At 55.4% G+C, this 14,065-nt stretch overlaps 7 protein-coding genes across 7 annotated transcripts; 4 read left to right on the top strand and 3 right to left on the bottom strand.

The window, feature by feature from the left end:
• Positions 1 to 1,013: 1,013 nt before the first annotated feature.
• On the top strand, positions 1,014 to 1,757 carry SODALDRAFT_326537 (hypothetical protein; the record flags this gene model as incomplete). Its single annotated transcript, XM_028610189.1, has 1 exon — positions 1,014 to 1,757. A coding segment is annotated over exon 1 (413 nt), but the record flags the coding sequence as incomplete, so codon positions are not given.
• Positions 1,665 to 3,340, top strand: SODALDRAFT_326536 (hypothetical protein). Its single transcript, XM_028610188.1, has one exon. The coding sequence runs from the start codon at positions 1,887 to 1,889 to the stop codon at positions 2,916 to 2,918; it is 1,032 nt and encodes a 343-aa protein (XP_028470174.1). The 5' UTR covers positions 1,665 to 1,886; the 3' UTR covers positions 2,919 to 3,340.
• On the bottom strand, positions 3,184 to 3,639 carry SODALDRAFT_354504 (hypothetical protein; the record flags this gene model as incomplete). The annotated part of the gene is made up of 4 exons (XM_028613735.1): positions 3,184 to 3,221; positions 3,257 to 3,309; positions 3,368 to 3,483; positions 3,589 to 3,639. The coding sequence occupies 4 exons, from the start codon at positions 3,637 to 3,639 to the stop codon at positions 3,184 to 3,186; spliced, it is 258 nt and encodes an 85-aa protein (XP_028470173.1).
• A 323-nt stretch (positions 3,640 to 3,962) lies between these two features.
• Positions 3,963 to 7,109, bottom strand: SODALDRAFT_13657 (choline/Carnitine O-acyltransferase). Its single transcript, XM_028606750.1, has 2 exons — positions 4,306 to 7,109; positions 3,963 to 4,248 (listed from the first exon to the last, which is right to left on the bottom strand). Exons 1-2 carry the CDS (start codon positions 7,013 to 7,015, stop codon positions 4,097 to 4,099), a joined length of 2,862 nt encoding a protein of 953 aa, XP_028470172.1. The 5' UTR covers positions 7,016 to 7,109; the 3' UTR covers positions 3,963 to 4,096.
• SODALDRAFT_13656 (hypothetical protein) lies at positions 7,110 to 7,892 on the bottom strand. The gene has a single exon (XM_028606749.1). The coding sequence runs from the start codon at positions 7,786 to 7,788 to the stop codon at positions 7,204 to 7,206; it is 585 nt and encodes a 194-aa protein (XP_028470171.1). The 5' UTR covers positions 7,789 to 7,892; the 3' UTR covers positions 7,110 to 7,203.
• A 1,138-nt stretch (positions 7,893 to 9,030) lies between these two features.
• SODALDRAFT_354502 (hypothetical protein) lies at positions 9,031 to 10,217 on the top strand (the record flags this gene model as incomplete). The annotated part of the gene is made up of 7 exons (XM_028613734.1): positions 9,031 to 9,192; positions 9,258 to 9,291; positions 9,350 to 9,387; positions 9,475 to 9,567; positions 9,652 to 9,921; positions 9,977 to 10,042; positions 10,128 to 10,217. The coding sequence occupies 7 exons, from the start codon at positions 9,031 to 9,033 to the stop codon at positions 10,215 to 10,217; spliced, it is 753 nt and encodes a 250-aa protein (XP_028470170.1).
• A 344-nt stretch (positions 10,218 to 10,561) lies between these two features.
• On the top strand, positions 10,562 to 13,760 carry SODALDRAFT_326534 (tetracycline efflux protein). Its single transcript, XM_028610187.1, has 6 exons — positions 10,562 to 12,009; positions 12,128 to 12,224; positions 12,359 to 12,550; positions 12,652 to 12,869; positions 12,952 to 12,999; positions 13,087 to 13,760. The coding sequence occupies exons 1-6, from the start codon at positions 10,894 to 10,896 to the stop codon at positions 13,309 to 13,311; spliced, it is 1,896 nt and encodes a 631-aa protein (XP_028470169.1). The 5' UTR covers positions 10,562 to 10,893; the 3' UTR covers positions 13,312 to 13,760.
• The last annotated feature ends 305 nt before the right edge of the window (positions 13,761 to 14,065 follow it).

The raw sequence follows: 14,065 nt of genomic DNA, 5'->3' as shown, positions 1-14,065 counted from the left end.
TAATAAGCACTACAGAATAAGTGGAGCGTTGGTAACGGTAGGCGGGGCAAGGCATACACGTACAATGTAAAGCAGGTACTTCGGGTACATCTCCTGTTCATTATCCGCCATTGTCTCTCTTCGACCTTCTCTTTCTCACCTCCCACGACCCTGCCAAAGACAACATTCCCAGTCAGCGAGACCCGGCCAGCTTCCGTTGACGAAAACATAAGAAGCGGAATTATTTCTTGCATCGATCCTCGGTGAGGGCAGGCTACCTATGTATTCGTACATTCGAACTGGGGTTTCCTATTCTAATAATAGGGTCGATTATTTCCCCACCGTGTAGGGTTTGTTCCGAGAGCTGTTCCGAGAGATGACCCTTCCCTGGCTCCATACCGCCTGTGGGGGGAGCTCCCTATTCGTTACTTACAGGGGGCCAGGCAGAGATGACCAAACGGACATTTGGAGATTAAACCCGGGGGGGGGGGCGGAAGGGTTCTGTTCAGACTGAGAGAGCCTTGCCATCAACGTCAAAGATGAGCACACGATTTTACTCAGGATGGAGTCCGGACACGAACATCATAGGGGTTACGACTAAGTATCAATTCCCTTCTTTTGTCGTGGAACCTTTTCGACCCTCACTTCTCCACGTCCACGCCGCGTTGAAGAAATGGAACACCCTCTGCGTCGTTTTCCTCGTCCGCGCCGGGGACCTGAGGGGGAAAGGGGGTGTAAAATTCCCCCCCATCCATCTGGGAAGAGAGCCCAGTCGTCCAAATACACCCCCGATAAAGCGAGATGGCTCAGCTCCTGCACCCTGCAAGCCACGCCAACGAGCCTTGCTTCAATTGGTCCAAGATGAGCCATGATGCTTGGCATTCTGATCTTCAGGCCAATGTCTCAATTTCTCCCCCTCCAACCACACCATAGCGTATCATCCCAACGGGGCTTAGACTAAGCCCGTGTCCGCCTCGCGCGTTGGATTCGAAAGAAGCTCCCCCAAACGGGCTAACAGGCTTGCAGTTACAACGTAGATCTCGGTTGATGCCCTGCCCATCGGAAAAAGAGGAAATGAGGGGGACGGGGGGACCAGGCTGACCCCCTTTCATGGGGACGCATGTTGATTCTATCTACCTCTCTTTTTGTCTTTTTGTCTCTCTCTCTCTCTCTCTCTATCTCTCTCTTGCCTCGTCGTCGTTCCATTAAATCCTCGTCCTTTAGGTGCATCATACGGAGTGCTGGGCAGACCTCTTCTCGTCTTCTACCAGCCTTTCGTATGCCTGGGACATAGATAGAATCAACACATCCCAGGTTTTGCGAAAGATCTATCCGGCATCATGGGGAACGTCAACACCATTTCATCATCCCTCGCGGTAGGGGCTTTGCTCCTCACATCCGGCGTCAGAGCTCGCCTTTACGAAGTCCACTTTCCCCATGCCACCACTACTCTCGAGTTTCCCGCTCTGGAGGGGTTTATTCCCAGGCCGACACCAAAACCCACCCCCTCCTTGGACGTCCGCCGACGGCAAGCCGATCTGGTCGAAACGCTCTTCCTGGCCCCCGACAACACCTGCGGCTATGTCGACGGCAGCACAGATCTGGTCTACACCTGCTATACCGGCTACAATTGCGTGATCGCAACAGCCATGGCTGACGAACCTGGCGCAATCGTGTGTTGTAACGCAGCAGAGTGTGGCGGCTACCACCCAGCGTGCTACGACGACGCAGAGGTTTCGTCTGGTCTATGTAGCGGCAACTGCCTATTCGACACGGAGACTCTCAAGTGGTATGTTCACCCCCTATTTCTCCAATCTACGTTGATGGTCGTCGAGGTTCATCAGTACATATTGCCCGTCGCATGCAACCGTAACACCTGACGAGGGGGTTTTTTTTAATTTTTTTTAATGTATAGCACTGGCGCGGCCGGCCCCTACTGCAACAGCATATCATTTTCGTCCAACATTTGGGACTATTTCTGCGCCGCAAGCCCCGGATTTTACGCAGCCACCACGACTTATCATGGTCAAACGGATGCCGAGGAGTGGGCTGAGATTCCCGTCACCCTGAGCGATACGGAGCCGAGCACCGATCTGGACGTGAGTACTAGGGCCGACGCCACGGGCCCCACGCCCAGCGACACGGACGGCGACAACGGCGACGACGACGACGACGGCAACGACACTGGCAACGGCACAGGCGACGGCACAGGTGACGACAACGGCAATAGTGGCGGTGACGACAGCGACAACGACAATGACGACCAAGGCAATAGTGACGAGGGCTCCTCGACACCTGTTGGTGCCATCGTCGGCGGTGCCGTTGGCGGTGTCGCGGGGCTCGCCCTCATCGGTGCCCTCATCTGGTTCTTCTTCCGAAGGTCCAAGAAGAATGACGCGCAAGCGCCACAACAAGAACAACAACAACCTCCCATGCCGCCCCAGATGCAACAGTCGGGCCCTCCTCAGGGCCCCTATTCTCCTCCACCAGGCGTCGCCCCCATGATGCAACAACAGCAGCATCCCGCCTCGCCAAATCCGCAACAGCCCTACTACGACCCGACCAAGTTCGGCTACGTCCAGGGTCCCCAGCACACACCGTCCCCGGGACAGACTCCGGGGCACGAACCTCACGGGCAACCAGGATACCAATACGCGCCGACGCCGCCGGCACCGCAGCAGCAGCAGCAGCAGCATGCGTATTATCCCGCAGCCGGCCTCGCGCCGCAGCAACCCGCGGACCGCAATAGCGTCAGCCCGAGTTTCGTGTCGGCCGGCTCCAACCGCATGAGCAATATCCCGCCCGTCAGCCCGGGGAGCACGAACCAAACGTACCCGGCTGTAGCGGCGGGTTCGCCCCCCGGACCGGGGCAGCAGACCATCTATGAGGCGGGGACCCAGTCGGATCATCATCGGGGCCAGATGCACGAATTGGGGTGATTGTCCCGTGTTCGTCTGGAGCTGCATGGTCTGTGGTCCTAGCATGGACGTGAAAAACAAAGATAGTGTAGATCTTTTGTTTTCATCATCTCAGCTGCAGAGTAGGCTGATTTTATTTTATTTTCTATTGCCTGGAATCAGGCCACTGGACTTGGTTTTCTGGGGTTTCTTGTTTCTTCGCCTCCCCCCTTCGGTCGTTGTCACTTTCTTTGCACATAATGTGGGACACGTCTCAAGGTTAGACATAAAAACCGAAAGGGAATGTTTATGGGATAGCACCAGGTTCAGAAACTCCTTGGGTCTCTCATTGTCAATCAGGCAATGTCGAATATACGCACTTCGTAGTATGTTGACCATGATGGTTACTGAAGAGGTCGAATTGCAGTCATTGCTGAATATTCGCGTGAACAACTGAACGGAACTCAGGAGACGATGGGGGGGGTTCTCACTCAAAATACCATTGCGAGAGCCTTTGAAGGCCTTTGGAGTTGAGATTGAAAGTGAGACAGGCGTTGGCTTGCCCTGTGGAGGTTGTGGAACTCCTCGGGTCACTGAGTAACATCGTCTGTGGTGATCATGGAGATCGATGGACGGGGATCGCCAAGGTCGGGATGGTGGGGTGGAACGGGGGAACGAGGCCCCCCACGGACGAAGGGATAATAATACATACGGATACAGAGAGGGTGTGCACAAGAGAGGCCGCAGTAATCGTTGTATGCATGAAAGGCTCTTCCCGAACCTCTCCGCTCCTGTCACCGTCACCACGGCGTTGTATGCATCATGCAATGCAACGCCAGGGTGATACTCAGCATCAGACTTGTCCACACGACGTCCGACTATCGCTAAGGATTATGAACTATTGGCCGGCTGGGCTGCAAAAGTTGAAACGAAACGTGCGTATGACGATTTAAAAAAAAATGAGAGGAATAAATAGAAACGGGTATCCAATTTTCTCATCAACTGGTTCGGATATTGAAACGCTATCTCGTTATATATCATGACGACAGGTATTCGAGGGGAAAAAAGGTGGAAGAAATAAATAGAAGATAAAGACAATCCGAAAGGCAATGAATAGGCACGCTCCCTATGCAGGTGGTGGGTGGGTGGTGCGGAAGATGCAAATGCACAGGAGCTTCAAATACTGACGCGACAATTCGGAAACGTGTAGTGGGTGCAGACTAGTAGTCAATCAGCCGAAGCTTCTTGCCCACCTCCCTACGGCGAGCCTGCTGCGCCGCTGCACGCTCCGAAGCCCGCGTCTCATTCGGGTCGAAAGCCTGACCACGGGCTTTGAGGGCCTGCAGGAGCATACCGGCGTCGAAGAACCCGTCTGTAAAAGCGTCAGCAAAAGGGAATCTTCAAAGGGATAAATGGACTTCCGACTTACATCCGCCCAACTCGTCGTCGCTCATCGTGAGGCTCTCCTCGGTCGGGGACAGCGTCCCCGTCGAAGTCCGGTTGAGGCTAGGCCTGATGCCGTCGGTGGTGATGAGCCGACCGCGGGACTTGAGGCGATGCGCGACAGTGGTCTTGGGCCGCTCCGACGACGCCTCGAGCTCGCGGGCGCGACTATACCTGGCGCCGACCGAGGTCTCGGGACCCGAACCGCGGCGGGTGGTGATGCGGATGATGCGGCGCACCTCGAGGAGGTAGCTCTCGAGGGTGTCGACGAAGCGCTTGGTCTGGCGGTGCTTGCTGGAGACGCAGATGCTGATGCTCTCGTCCTTGATGATGTAGCCGATGCCGAAACCGTCGGCCGAGGTCGGGCCGAAGCCGAAATGGCGGAGGCACGGGTTCCCGCAGTTCGAAGTCGAGAGGATCGTGTTGTTGAGCTTGTCCCAGCCCGGGTCGGCGAAGAGGTGCGGGAGCGGGACGCTGCGGCTGCGGGAGGTGGTGCTGTCCCCGCGGACCCGGCCGGAGGTGGTCGTGACCCGTTGTTGTTGCTGTTGCTGTTGCTGCTGCTGCTGCTGCTGCTGCTGCTGCTGCTGCTGCTGCTGCTGTTGTTGTTGTCGTTGTCGTTGTTGTTGTTGTTGTTGTTGTTGTTGTTGTTGTCGTCGTCGTTCTTGTTCCTCCCCTCCGTCCATGCCCTCGAGGGATATCTCCGAGTCTCTGCTCGGGCTCCCCACGACAGACTCCGGGTCCCTTTCCGAGTAGTAGCCGTCGGCGGAACTGGAGTAGCCGTTGGAACCGAAGCCGCTGGCCAGCTCATCGTCCACCGACTTTTGCCAGACGCAGAAGAGCGCGTAGAGGTGGCGGTCGCAACCCTGGGCCTTGGCGCATTCCCGGGTCCTGTTGACATGCTTCTGGCAGGCCCGCCTCAGCGCCTCGACCTTCTGCTCGACCGGGTTGTCGGCCCAGAAGGTCTGTACGAAATCGACCGACTCCTCCGAAACGGTGCGGATCGCTTCGGTGCGGCCGTGGAAGAAGGTCTTGGTCATGGCCGGCTCGTACGTGCACTCGACACGACCGTACAGCCCGTAGTATGCAGCCTGGAAGGCCATCTGCACGAAGGCGTCGGGCGAAAACCCGGTCGAGGTGATCAAGTTCTTCCCGTAGTGCTTGAAATCGAGCGTGCGGAACTCGTTCTGTTCGATCAGGTCGGCCAACCTGGTCTCGGCGAAGCGGACGGCGATGTTGAGCTCGGGCCCCATGTCCCATTCGAGCTTGTGAGGCGTGGTGTGCACGTCGCCGAAGCTCGCCGGGTCCCGCTTGGACGGGTCCGGACTGGCCGACGCCCACAAGGTCGGGGCTTGGCCGTTGATGGTCCGTGCGAAGCGGAGTATGGTGTCGGTGTAGAGGTCACTGGCGAACCGAAGGACGGTGTGGCCGTCGACGCCGGTATGCTCAAAGTTGATGCCCGCACTGCCGTTCTTGCACACAATGATCTGCAGCTTGTCGTACCACCGGTTCGTGCAGGTACCGATCTGGACCCCTCTCTCGACGTGGCTGGTGCCGCAGAGCATGTTGCCGCACAGGGCATCCACGTCAGCGGGCTCGGTGTAGTCCAGGCAGAGGACGAACAGGGCCGAGTCGACAATGTTGAGGCTGTCGGCGTTGTTCGACCCTTCCTCCCGCGTGAGGACATCCCGGAGTCCCGACCAGACTTTTCGATTTTCCGTGCTCAGGACGCCGAGTGCCTCCTTGGCCGCTTCTTGTATGGGGGTCTGGGCGGCATCGTCGATGATGGTTTGCAGGTTGACGCAGATGTCCCTCTCGGTCATGATGAGGTCCGAGTTATCGTCTAGGACGTCAAACCAGTACAGCTGGCCATGGCACATCACAACGATGTGCTTGGCCTCGGGGTCCTGCACGATCTGGCAGCCGTCTTCGGTCGGGACGCGGGCAGTGCCGAACAGGCGAGAGAACTGGTACATGCACAGTGGGGTGCCCTTGACCGTGTCGGGCGGGAGCTCCTCTCTCCTGACGGCCCTCACAAACTCCAAAGCAGACACGACCAGGGAGGCGGCACGCGTGACCTGGTTGTTTCGTGCGGGTGTCGGGTCGTCTTCCAGCAAGAAGAACGGATTCAGGTTGAGGACGACGGGGTTGTCGAAGTTGAGATAGGAATCGTACCAGAACTGCTCGATGTAGCTCGTCTTGCACTGGGCATACCGCTGTAGCTTCTCCTGAAGCTCGGGGCCGTCGTGCTCGAGAAACTCTTGCACGGCATGTCTGGTCTCGGCTTGCTCGCGCACCGTCTGGAGAGGCTTCAAGGCGGCTAGGTACTTCTGACAGGTGGATTCGAGGTCGGGAATGGGCAACTGCGGCAGCTTATCCTGGGAGGCGTAGGTCACGCCTTCCTCCATTGGCTTGTCATCATAGACAGCCATGCGAGAAGTGTTCTTGTTGTCCCTTGTTACACCGTGGGTACCGTTGGCGCCGGCTCTGCGCTGAGTGCCGTTGGTTCCGTTAACGCCAATGCCAATGCCAACGCCGTTGGTATGTACTGGTTTGGGAGACTTGGACGGGGCGGGGAGTTCTCGGCTTTGCTCCGGGATGACTGCGAGAGACCGAGGGACCGATGAGGCCGAAACGGATTCTGCCAAGGTCTCGTCAAGGGATCTGGGCCGATTGAAGATGCGGACTTGGGTAGGCATGCTGTCAGTCCTCGGTAGTACTTTCAACAGTATAGAGGGCAGACGATGGTGCTGATGTTCAAGCCACGCAATGCCGTGCGGTAGAAGTAGTGACAGCTTTGGAGACAGTAAGGTGGCATCACTTGGAACTAAGGTAACTAATATACGAAAAGGAGTGCATGGAAAACTAAACTCGGTAAATAAAGGGTTCAAGATGAGGAGGGAAGGCCGGGATATGCGAGGATAGTGGGTGGGAGTAATGGTAAGGAGGCCCGCATCGACGGAACCCAGAGTGCCCCAGAGAAGGGGGCCGATAGAGAGGAGGAGCCCGTGGGAATATAAAGACGGCCGGTCGTACGGGGATAAGGAAGTGAAGTCTCAGATGGGAATACGCTTATGACAAGGCAGTGCCGGTGAGATGGGGAGATGGGGAGAGGAAGGGGGGGGAGGGGGAGGAGGAAGGGATCAAGTGGGAACATGCCGAGACTAGTGGGGGAGAGGAATCGACTTGTAAGTGTACGGAGTGGGTTGAACTTTGGAGTTTGTCTTCCTCTTTCACGTGTGAGATGATGCGAGGGATGGGCATTGGAGCGTTGGAGCGAGCGTTGGAGCGTTGGAGGCGCTGGATCTCGTGGTGTGGTGAAGTGCAGGGGATGGGCACATGATTGGGGTATTCCCCAAAAGGGGGTGGGTAAGGTAGGGGGTTGTGTGGTAACTTGTGTTGTAACTTGTGTTGTAACTTGTGGTGGTAACTTGTGGTTGTGTGGCAGGTCAGGGACAGACTCGAGGCTCATCCGCAGGCCCGACAGGTCACTGACCCATGTGGACCAGAAGGGATGCTCGACTTCCGATGATGTAAAATGCCGAGAGGGCGCTTTTCTTTCTTCTGTTTCTTTTTTTTTTCCCCTTTTTTTTCTTCCTCTGTTCTCTTCTTTTCTTTTTTCCCTCGCCTTTTTAGTCCCCCCATTTTTTCCATGGTTCGGGCAACGGCATGTGAGAGGGATGCATACGGAACAAGAAGTAAGAGCCGAAACGAGAATATTGAAAGCGCAAACATACGAGAGGAATTCAGGTCAGGCTGTCGATCTTTCGACAATATCTGACACCTGGGCCGAGATGAAATGGCTCGTCTCGTCCATCCAACGTCGAACGATGACGTGCGGCGGGTCTGGTTCACCGAGAAACTGACAGTACGGAGTCAGAGTATTTCGGGAACTTCTGGCATCCCCAAAACCAATGCAAGGCGCGCATGAGAACGCCTGGGAGCCTGTCGTCACACGTGGGTTAGCAGGACATGGAACCTGGTGCTTGGGGCGCTCACTCACCAGGCGCAAGCTTGTAAGACAGTGTCGGTAGTGGCGGGTAAGGAAAAGACAGGAAAAGCGAAGACCGAAAAGGCGCTGTCTGTGCAAGGTAAAGACGAGATAGTGGGAACTATTAGAGTGTACAGGTAGGTTCAGGTAGAGAGGTTACAGGTACGGATAATGTACGAAGTAAGGTCGAGGTAGAAATGGTAGAAATGGGTCTACTTCGTAAGGTACTTCGTGGTCGAAAGGAGGAGACTCGGGAGTGAGACAGGCCCATCAGACACATCAGACACCCCACGGGGTCGAACGGTGACGGTTACGTCGTGGGAATGATGTCCTGGTGCGGTCCGTCCACGCTACTAGGAATGCGCGAAGTACGGAAGACTTCTAGACTTCGGAGAGCTGAGAGCGCTCGGACGGGCGGATGTTGATGATACCTAAGAAGGATGAAAAGAGGGGGCCGCCTTCGAAGTACTGTACGAGTTACGAAATACTTCTTCTTCGTGCGAATAAGAAAAGGAAAAAAAGGGGGGGGGGAAAAACCCCGTTTGCGGGGCGGGCTTGCGCCTTTGCCCGAACCAGTACCTACCTACCTACTTCGGATATCGGAGAAGAGCGATGATTGGAGGGCCTTCTGACGTGCCGACTGCGCTGACATGTGCAAAAACAGTATAATAAAGGGACGCGAGCCAGACTACAACGGGCGTTCGCAGCTCGAAGAGCAGAAAAATGACCACATTACCTCATCGCAGCGAGCGCGCCCCTTATTTTACCATCCCGTTCGGCTCACCTGACCAACGAGATTCGACCGAAATCCGACCACTGACTGTCAGCCTGCCAGCCCAACGAGCACGAAAGTACACATACCTTACCCAGCAGGGGTTGGATGTGGTCCGTGACTGCTAAGAGGCGCTTTCCCTGCCGCCTCGAGTTTTATTCCTTTTCTGCACACCAAGGCCAGCGTAGATCGTGATGCAATACTTGGTGCTGGTGAGATAGGTATGATATGACGGACATGTGCTCTCTGTCTCCTTCGGCGAGAATACAGTTCATAGGGAGACGGACCGCCGAGCGACAATGTCGCATGTCGGCTATCAGTTAACTAAGACTTGAGGCGCGTCTACGTGTAGTGTAGTTGTCGGGGTATCTAAGGTAGGTGAGCCTGTCTGAAAGTGCAACGCTTCGCAAACGTATGCCGTGACATCACTCGTGGGAGCGGAACGTTCGGTCTTCAACCTCAGGCCGCCAGCTGGTCCCGCTGAAGATGTTGCAGACAGAAGAAGTACCGTACGAATACCTAAGGTACCTAGGTATCCAACCTTATGGAGGTACCTGACTTACCTAAGCAAGCTCAGGCCGTTGAACGGGTTCATTGCTTACCTACCCATTACGCGTAATAAAGGACTCGTGCTCGCGTCTTATCAAATCGGGCGACTCCATCCGAACCCAAGTTCCCAAGCGTCGTCAATCAAGACTCGGCAAAGCGGCTGTGCTTGCGAGAATCGCGAGTCCATGGGAGCTTCTACCTGTACTTCGTCTGCTCTCTCGAATGACTCTCAGTATGAGTGGGCTATGCGTTTCTCATCCGCAAGCAACCTCTCGAGCCTCTTAACCACAGCTGTTCACCAGCTTGAACCTAAGGCGCCGCTTACTCACAGTGATGTGATCTGGTAAGACATCGAACAAGATCGCATACTCCATACGTCGTACGCCTCACGCCTTGGACTTGTTCAAACCCGGGGTTGGAAAGAAATGCAGACTTTGCTACCCGCACACACACACACACACACTCTCTCTCTCTCTCTCTCTCTCTCTCTCTGTGCAAGGCGAAGCGGACCAACTTGAAGGCCATCTTACCCGACACCCCAGAGATCGTCGCCATCAAAAGCCTTGGCTTGTCCCTATATGTTGCCTAATCCGGCATTCCATTCGAGCTCCCACTGATACCACAAATATGATTGGACGTTCCCCCGTCTTGCTTCCCCGCCCTGGGATGCCTCCTGGAGTCCTGGTGTCTTTGCGCCCCTGCAACCAGCAACATGGCTCGCTATCGTTGGAGGATGCCCCTACGAGAACCTCCATTGCTGATGATCCTTATGGTAGTAACCCATATTACTAGGTTCCCTGATATACTCCGTACTCCGTAATCGAGGCTGAGCTCTTGCCGGACCAGCAAAGGTCACCCTGTCCAGTTAAACCGTCAACATGGTTCTTAGCACAAGGAGATGAAACTAATTTCAAAGTTCTCAACCGGCAGATTGTAGACATGGCGACACACAACCTGACCGTCGATAATTACGGATACAAGGAAATCAACGCACCTCGAATGCATTTCCCTTTTTGCACGTCCTGTCTTAGGAGGCAGTCTCGGGCCCATTCTCATCCCAAGTTGTTTTAAGTAGGGTTGATGACCGGTCGGTCCGTCTGGGACCTCTGTCATGGTCCATATCATCCATTTAGAACTGTCTTGTCTGCCTTGTCCACTGTCTTCCCCTTTTCGAAAAATATCGTTCTCACACTCTGCCTCGACTGTTACAGGCATCCGACATACCGTCGCGAGATTTGGAAAAGGACGCCAGGGACATGTTCTCTATGGGAAAGATCAGTAATACTAATTTCTACACCCAGCCGAGTAGCATCGATGGAAATAGCCAGAACAGCACCATGACAACATCGACGTCAACAGCGACACAAGAGCCCAAAGGCAACCCATGCCGCCATCGTCCAGATCCCGGACCCGAACCATGCGCGACTTGCAAGTCTGAGCGCCAGAGAAAGCTCAAATATCGGTGGAAGATCATCCTCGGCCTGTTTCTCCCCTTCACCCTCTCTGCCCTCGACTTCACCATCATCGCCAGCGCCCTGCCCTGGATCGCCTCCGACTTCGGCGAGGTCCCCCAGCTCAACTGGATCGTCTCGGCGTTCAACTTGACCGCCGCCGCCTTCATTCCCTTCTGGGGCCAGATGGCAGACATCTTCGGCCGTCATGCCGCCATCCAGGCCTGCATCTTTCTGGTTGTCATCGGGAGCGCCATCTGCACCGGCGCCCCGACCGACGCCTTTCCGCTCCTCCTATTCGGCCGCGCCCTGCAGGGCACCGGCTGCGCCGGCATGAACGTCGTCATCCGCGCCATCGTCGCCGATAAGGTCTCTCTCCGGGAGGACGCCAAGAACTGGTCCATCTTCTCCATCGTCGGCGGCTGCTCGTATGCCTTGGGCCCCGTCATCGGCGGCTATCTGACCGAGACCCATTGGCGCTGGTGCTTTGGGATTAACTTGCCCGTGGCCGTTGTCGGGATGGCCGTCATCTTCGTCGTCCTCCGAAAGGAGCTGCTCGGTCCGCAGCCCATGCCGCAGCTTGACGAGACGACCGAGACGGGTCGTCGTACCACCTTCGTTCGCCGCCTCCAGACCATCGACGTTGGCGGCCAGGTCCTCTGCATCGTCGGCTTTGGTCTGCTCGTCCTGGGCTTCACCTGGGCTGGCGCGACCTACGGCTGGGCCAGTGCCGCTGTTCTGGCCCCCCTCGTGATTGGAGCCCTCGTCATCGTCGCGTTTGTGTGGTGGGAATTTGAGATGACCCCTGGAAACACGCTGGCGCGGATGTTTCCGTGGCAGCAGGCCATGATTCCCTGGGAAGTCCTCCGCAATCGCGACATTGGCCTCCTATTCTACGCTTCCTTTGCCACGGGAATGGCCATGTTTTCGGTGAGTAGCATCCGAAAACCGCATGGAGCACAAATAACTCCTGGGTTTCTCTTCCTATCTGTACGCACCATTTTTTTACTGACGGCCTTGACTATTATTGTTTCTTTGTGCCTAAAAGGTCCTGTATTTCTGCACGTTATACTTCACCATGGTGAAACATCTGGATGCAGGCGATGCCGGTAGACAGCTCCTGTTATTCGTGCCGGGCCTCGGAGGTAAGACATCACATTGCGACGGAACACGGTGTCACGCAATGGATCCCGTGTTTCCTTTTCCCCATGTTTTATCATGCGTTTCCATAAAGCATGCGCTTCCCCTTTTTGACTAACCCGTCGACTTGCGTGCAAAGGGGGTGTTTGGATGGCCATCTTCTTCTGCAACTCGTACCCTCGACAGACGTGGCACCCCATTTTTCTCGGCTCCGTCATCGAATTGGTAGGCATCGGGGTGCTTGCCTGGGCACTGTGGAGGGAGCACGACCCCACTGTTTACGCCATGATGGCTGTGACCGGTGTCGGCATCGGCATGCGCCTCATGCCCGGTAAGTCCCCCCCCAGCTGCGGCCACGGTCCCAACTAGCTCCGGAGCGATCGGTTGGAAAGGGAAGACTCTGCTGACACCAGAATGCCATTTTCATCATAGTTCCCCTCCATGGTATGGCCTACTTTCCGAAACGAATCGCGGCGGTGATTTCTTTGAGTGAAGTATCGGAGCCGCTCGGTGGTACCATAGGCCTGACGGTTATGACGACCGTGTTCAACAACGTTGCGGGTATCGGCAGCGGCCCTACCGACGGTAGTTTGACAAGTTTGTCTCAGATGCTACCCGAGGAGCTGGCTGCCCTGTCCCAGAATGCCAAGGTACGACAACCTCCTACGCGGGCGTTCTTCAGCAGTGGTGGGCATGGACTGGTTTTGGCTAATTGGTGCTGCGAACAATAAGGAAGGTATCGTCTGGGCTTACGTTGCTATTCTTCCGTTCATGGTACTGGTAAGTGTATCCGTACATCGGGATCAGATCATATTTATGGAACATGTGAACGACGAAAGGAACGCTGACTCGGCATCTCTCCGTTAGTGTGTCATCGCGTCCGGTCTTCTGGGCAACGTGTATATCAGCACAGACACGAACAACGAAGACGAGCAGACCAACACGATTTACCATGGGGTCTACTTGTGGGCGCTGCTCCGGGGTAAGGGCGGGTCGGCGGCAGAGAATTCGGACAAGGTGACAATCACGCGGCGGGCCGCCTGGCAGGACGGGCGACAAGTTCTTCCGCAGGCTAGGCCGGACGCTACCTGATAGACTGACGAGAAAACGGGACACATTGGGTCTCCAGTCCCTATTGCGCACGTCGATGGACGTCCGCGTTGAGGATTGAAACCAGAGGCCTGGCCTGCTCCATCAGCCCTAATAAGTAGTCGGAAATGCCGTGCCTACCAGGAGGAGGTATAATTCCCACTTTGCTGGTCTACCTAAGGTACCACCTACCTACCTTACCTAGGTCAGGTACTAGGTCCGGCCCAACGTCCCTTTAACTCCTTTGAGCTAAGGTTGGTCGTCGGTTCGACCGCGATCATCTCTTAGCGTAACAATAAGGTATTATTAGTATTAATCAAAACGCGGCTCAACTCAACGTTCCTGTCTAATTCCTTCAAGGTTCCATCCATTGGGATGATCTCGCTATATTTTTTCGACCTTTGGGGGTGGTATATAACAGGTCTTTTTGCTTTTCATTTCCAATATTCAGCACATCAATTCGAGATTCACGTTACTATCTTACTTGGAAGTACCTTAGCCGGACAGTGCAGACGTTGAAACTACTTTGGAAGTACCTTAGCCGGACAGTGCAGACGTTGAAACTACTTTGTAATTACAACGTACAGCACCTGCTCCATAAACGGTATTCAGGGAGTGTGGGTTGGGTATACGACGGCCTTGGCGGGAATACTTGGCACCCAGAATCATCCGTGCCAACTCCATGAGGCGCAAATTGCCAACCTACAACGGGTTGCGCATAAAACTAGGCGACTTCTCATTGGCTTATTTTGTTTTC

The sequence above is a fragment of the Sodiomyces alkalinus genome, assembly GCF_003711515.1.
Source record: "Sodiomyces alkalinus F11 unplaced genomic scaffold SODALscaffold_1, whole genome shotgun sequence".
NCBI lineage: Eukaryota > Fungi > Ascomycota > Sordariomycetes > Glomerellales > Plectosphaerellaceae > Sodiomyces > Sodiomyces alkalinus.
This window is presented reverse-complemented; position numbering and strand designations above follow the sequence as displayed.